Below are 5986 nucleotides of genomic sequence, written 5' to 3'. Positions count from 1 at the left end.
ACTTGACAGTTTGAGAAAATAACAAATGACATTATTAAAACTATTGTTACATTGTTCATTATTATATACACTTGACAGTTTGAGAAAATAACAAATGACATTATTAAAACTATTGTTACATTGTTCATTATTATATACACTTGACAGTTTGAGAAAATAACAAATGACATTATTAAAATTATTGTTACATTGTTCATTATTATATACACTTGACAGTTTGAGAAAATAACAAATGACATTATTAAAACTATTGTTACATTGTTCATTATTATATACACTTGACAGTTTGAGAAAATAACAAATGACATTATTAAAACTATTGTTCCTTATTTTTTGTGTGGAGAACATGTCTCAGTAAAAAAAAAAGAAAGATATTGTAGAAAATTCGATTATTAGTCTCTTTGAGACACCTGTAGCTCATCGGTAAGGGCTTATAACGCTAAATGTTTGGTTTCAATACCCGCGGTGGGCAGAGCAAATATAGTTCATCATGCAGCATTATGTTTAATAGCAAAACAAAAATCCTGATTATTTTACATATAATTATCATAATTTCTTTTATTTACTTCTTTATCAGTTAGGTATAGTGGATTTACAATTTTAACAGATGATTCATCTGGTAATTAAACGTTAATCCTGGTTAGACTGAATGGTCTTTATCAACTTTTTCTTCATAATTTACTTGCAGGTTTTTATCACTACACTGCCGCCTTTTCCCTCATTTCGGGTTTTGTTCTGGATGATGTTGAATTAATGATGCTTTTAAGAGCAAGTATTCACTATGTTGAAGCATATCGATTGTGATTTGATGAATTTGAAGAGGATCGACCAATCAAGACTATGGACGTCAAGCATTCTTGAGCAGATGTTAAAAAATAAAAAAGGCAAGTTTTAATATGTTATTCGTTAAATTAGATCTCATGAATTATTTTTTACTGAAATTACACATTTTTCCTCATTTCTTTTTTATGAGTAATTATTTTTTAAAAACTTAAGACAAGTTACGATTTTTTTTTATGTATAATTATCTTGGATCATTACCTGTATCTGAATTTCCCACTATAGCATACGATGACATTTTTATTGTGATACATTATCAAAACTTAGACACTGTGCATTTGAGATAAATGTGCTATTTTAGAGTAAAATTATTGGTTTGTTTTAATTTTGAGTTTTAGTCTTTATGATATTTATATTCAAAAGTCTCCACTCTTTCTACCTTACTTTTAGTATTTGAAATGCTATGATTAAAAAGTGATTTTGAGCCTAGAGGTTCAAGATTGTAGAGTGGCATTGTAATAAGTCATTTCTAAGCCTACTTGTTTGGCTGTAATTCCACGACTACCATGGTAAGTGTAGTTGAGTATTGATAAAATGTTACGTTGCACATTATGTAGCCAGCACATTCAGTTCTCTCATATTGCACGGTTGCATAATTTTAACACAGTGTGTATACATATTGAAATACGAGGGACTTTTAATGAATACCAGGATCGAACTCCGAACAGGGCACCCACCATAAGTGACGCCAAAATCGAAATTGCAATGAGAAGTTTCTGTCAGTTTTACTGGGGCAAGGGCTCACAATTCAAAGCTCGCACAGGCCACAATTTTGCCAAGAGCCGGCTCTGATTAATGCCAATATTCATTACTTAGCTTTTTTATTATTAGTTTTTGTGCATGCATGTTACTAGACTAATGGTAAGGAAGGGCTTATCATAATTTATTATGTTGTCCACTTGGAGGGTTTCTGTGTAAGTATCTCACCTTTGGACTTCTCCGAGCAACTTCTGTCACTCATTAAGCTTTAAACTGGTTCTCGTTATAATCCACAAAGACACACAAACCTATTGGATGGATAACAGCGTGACACAGTAGCTTTTATTAAGGAAATGGAAATGTAGTAAAATTTTCGATCACAATTACATATATTAGGGTAACTGACTAAACCTTTGGTTATGCTAAACTTAATCAACTCCGTATTAATATGATGTAAGACGCTGGAGACAGCGAAGCAATAACATTCATTACATCTAACAGCAGATATTTTTATTTGTTTTATTCTTTATCACCGTCCACATTGATGAAGTGTGGTAGAGAACGAAATATCTCCCAGGAATTGCCTTGAGACAGACTAAAGATAAACCTAAAATAATATTTTTCGTTTTCAAATCTGAAATGAACTAAAAATAAGGAATAACAACAAAAATCAGCAGTCAGTCCTGATTTGGATCACACATGTTAGGTCTAACCAATTCGTTTTCAGACATATGTATATGTAGTTAGAAATTAATAATGTCAAAAAAATTACCTATAAAAATTCTAAGGACGTTAAGATAATTTACGGTCACAAGAAATAAACATGCTTTCCAAAACCGTTTTACTGGTATTAGTTTTCTTAGGCCATTGTTTGCTTTTCTCATATTGACCAGAATTTTCTCTCCCTAATAACCATTTCTTGTTGTAAGTGTTACTAAAAATCTATTTAATGAAATCCATTAATAACTACAAAAATTAAAATAATATTTCTTAGAGTCAGATGTTTATATAAATTGCATTATTAGAACCCAAACATGACTTTTCAACAAATCGTCTCAATACCACAAATATTTAATTAATTTTACATTTAATTAAATGTAAAATAATTATGTATGATATATTATACTTGGAATTCCCAGAACTATGACAATGGAAACAGAAAGCAAACCATAAATTTTGTGATTTGTTTCGTATCTTGCATTCAAATCAATTTGACGAATAATCACGTGACATACAAATTATTAACCGAATACTGGTTTTGTTGCCCTCTTCTCTATGTGGTTAAATGATCAGTGTTGAAACCGGTTTGACAAAAGCAAAACTACTTTTCTCTAGGTTTTTATATGATAAGCAAAGACAAATTCTAAACAGCCATTGTTTTCGCTACTACAGACAATACACAAAATAATGGGAGCGGTCGTTAACAAGGATGTCAAGATATCTGGTTTAACCACATGAAACCAGCGATTTTAAGAAATTCAAGGTAAAATATCAAGACTACGACATTTAGGAATAGGCCTCACCTCGCACGAAAATTATAGAACTGAACAGGCAAAATAAAAACTTGTGAGTTTTTTTTTTTTCGTTGTGTGAAATTAAAAGCTATAATTTATAATAGGTTTAGCCCATAAAACTACGTACATAAGATATGTTTGTTGATAAGCGCAAAGCTACCCATTGAGCTATCCGTGCTGTGCCTACTGCGAGTATTGAAATGGGATTTTTGGCGTGATAAGACTCAGGCTTACCTGTGAGCCACCAGAGGGCTTATAAAAGGTGTGAAACACATCCATTTGGCATTTTTAAATACGTACAGTACAAAGACGTGAAATAAAAAGGCTTGCAATGTTCTTATACTTTTATTTAATATTTGTCAATAGTGAAGTTCTAATATTAATTTTTAACTTTAAAAATTTGAGTGACATCATGCAGTTCATTTGAACATACTTAAGTTTATAAATTTCGTACGAAGACCATTAAAGTTATAGATAGGGCGCTGTTGAGATATGATCCTGAGTAACAGGACTTTGTTGTCATGGTTTGGTATAAGAAATGGTGTACATTTGTAGTTGAAATTTACGTTTATTGGTGTTTTTTTTTTTTGTCATTCGTTGACTTAACTGTGTTCAATAGATGATGAATGACCGATTTTGTTTAATAATTAATAAAAAAAGTTGTTTGTTCTGTTTTACTGCTTTGTGGAGTGGCATTGTAATAAGTCATTTCTAAGCCTACTTGTTTGACTGTAATTCCACGATTACCATGGTAAGTGTAGTTGAATAGTAATCAAATATTACATTGCACATTAATAATTAATAAAATATTGTTTGTTCTGTTTTACTGCTTCTGTTGTAAAAGTTTCCTGAAATGTCCGTATTATATGTCACTTGGAAGAAGATGCCAGAAAAGCTGAAACTCTTTCAAATACAACCAAAGCTCTTTTTCAGATAGTACTAAGCTCGTATCTAGTAAAATGTGATTATCAGTCAGAAGCACTGAAACGAAGGATATTTTGCTATTTTTCTTTTTCGTTTTGTGTCACACCAACTGAAGAAGTGGACTTTCTTACTATATGGTCACTAAAATATTAATGTTTTGAATGTCTTCAGTAACGATTTTGGTCTCACTGCATTATCATTAGGTATTTTGGTTTCACTGCATTATCTTCAGGTGTTTTGACTTTTTCCGAATAACTTTGAGATGTGTCAGGGAACGTGATTCAAAATTATTTTTCATAAAGAAAAAAAAAAGAAATAAATAAATATTAAGAGTATTTGAAAATAAGCAATCGATTCTCATAAAACCGAAATTCGAAGGGAAAACAGTTCAGAATTCGTTGGTAAAAATACAACTTGATCTAATGTGATAAAACAAATTAAACCTCTGTCGTTATAGACAACCAAGTCTACTTGAACGGGCTGCAACAACATCTCGTTCTAAAAATGTTAATAAGGAAGTGCTGAATCACATCATATGTCTTCCGGACAGCAATTTAGTATCGGAATGTCTGATAGAGGGCACTTTGAATGAAAGTGTTAGAAAAACTTTAGATTATTTATGTATACTTTGGTATTCAATATGTCAGCTATGAGTAAAATAAACTGAGTACCTCTAAACTTAATTTTCTAACAAGCTAAGTAAGATATAGGTGGGGTTTTATCTCGTTATTTAATCTTGTTTAGGTTCGTGCTATTAACATGAAGCTCTTCGTGGTTCAGTGTCAAGTCTGAGGGCTTTTAACGTTAAAAAATCAGGTTTCGAAACTGCAGTTGGCAGACACAGATAGCCTGTTATTTAGTTTTGCGCTTAATACCAAACAAACAATTAAGATGAAAAGGATTTAGAAATTGTCTTGAGTTTTTCCAGTAAGGAAACATTTAAAACTGTTTTGTTTATAATCTTGCAATCATACATAACGATTAAGTTAACTTTAGAGTAAGATGTTGACTGCTGTGCATTTTTGCTATAGAAATGACAATTATGTAATTTTCAGAGGACTAAGGTTGTTCACTTATCAATGACCATGTTAGTTTTTAAGCTTTAATGTTAGGGTGTTTCTTTAATAGATAAATTTCTAAAATGCGAAGGAATACATACACACACATATTCCTTCAGGTAATGTTGGTAAATGTGCGAATAGTTCACTACATGTGAAACGCAACATTCAAGCTCAGACTTCCAGATTATGTGCAGAAGTTCTAATGTTAGAGTTTTTACATATTGAAGAAACTGTGTACATTCAGTGTTTGAAACTTAACTGCAATGTATATATATATTTCATTTTATATTTAGAAAACATCTGTAGCACGGGACCGTCACCAACTTGAAAATTATTGCTGAAATTCTGTGATTTTGCAGCAGTCCGTGGAATAAAACTGAGTATCCTATTGGTCCTGAAAAAAAGTGATTTTGTTGTATTTATCTTCATTCAACAACATTAATATATCGCAATTCCTTTTTTTTAAAAACTTTCATTTGAACTTTAGTGAATATTTAAAATGACCTCTAGCCTCAAGGAAATAAAGTCCTTATGTATTTTTAACTATTATAAAATATAAAAAGTGTATAGAAATTACTATATTAACTTCCTTATCCAGAAGAAGTAATGAAAAGAAAACGTTCAAGTCCAATGAAGATAACTTTATAAATTCAGGTCTAATGTTGGTGATCAATTAAGTATATTTTAATACTTTTCCACCCAACTTTAGCAGAACATCCTGAGAAAGAGTTCTACTCTGATTGATGATAAACGAATTTTCGTTTCTGTAAATATATTTGATGACAATAAGAAATAAAGAACCTGATTACATTGCTGCAATCGAATTCATAATTGTCTTTTTTCACTGGATACTGCCATGAGTATATTTAAAAGTAAAAAAAAGTTCTCAATATTCCTCGAAGACGAGGTATGGAAATACGTTATGATCAGGATAGAGGTAGAGAAAAT

At 31.0% G+C, this 5986-nt stretch overlaps 1 protein-coding gene across 1 annotated transcript in view; it reads left to right on the top strand.

Moving 5' to 3' along the window:
- Positions 1–878, top strand: part of LOC106469670 (fringe glycosyltransferase-like) — a 25508-nt gene extending 24630 nt beyond the window's left edge. The window contains exon 9 of the mRNA XM_013930174.2: positions 689–878. Coding sequence (XP_013785628.1) covers positions 689–743 — 55 coding nt within the window. The 3' untranslated portion in view covers positions 744–878. The remainder of the gene's footprint in view (positions 1–688) is intronic.
- Positions 879–5986: the final 5108 nt, after the last annotated feature.

Source organism: Limulus polyphemus, unplaced genomic scaffold (assembly GCF_000517525.1).
Source record: "Limulus polyphemus unplaced genomic scaffold, Limulus_polyphemus-2.1.2 Scaffold3605, whole genome shotgun sequence".
Lineage (NCBI taxonomy): Eukaryota > Metazoa > Arthropoda > Merostomata > Xiphosura > Limulidae > Limulus > Limulus polyphemus.
The sequence above is the reverse complement of the archived record's forward strand: the minus strand, read 5'-3'. Positions and strand labels throughout refer to the sequence as shown.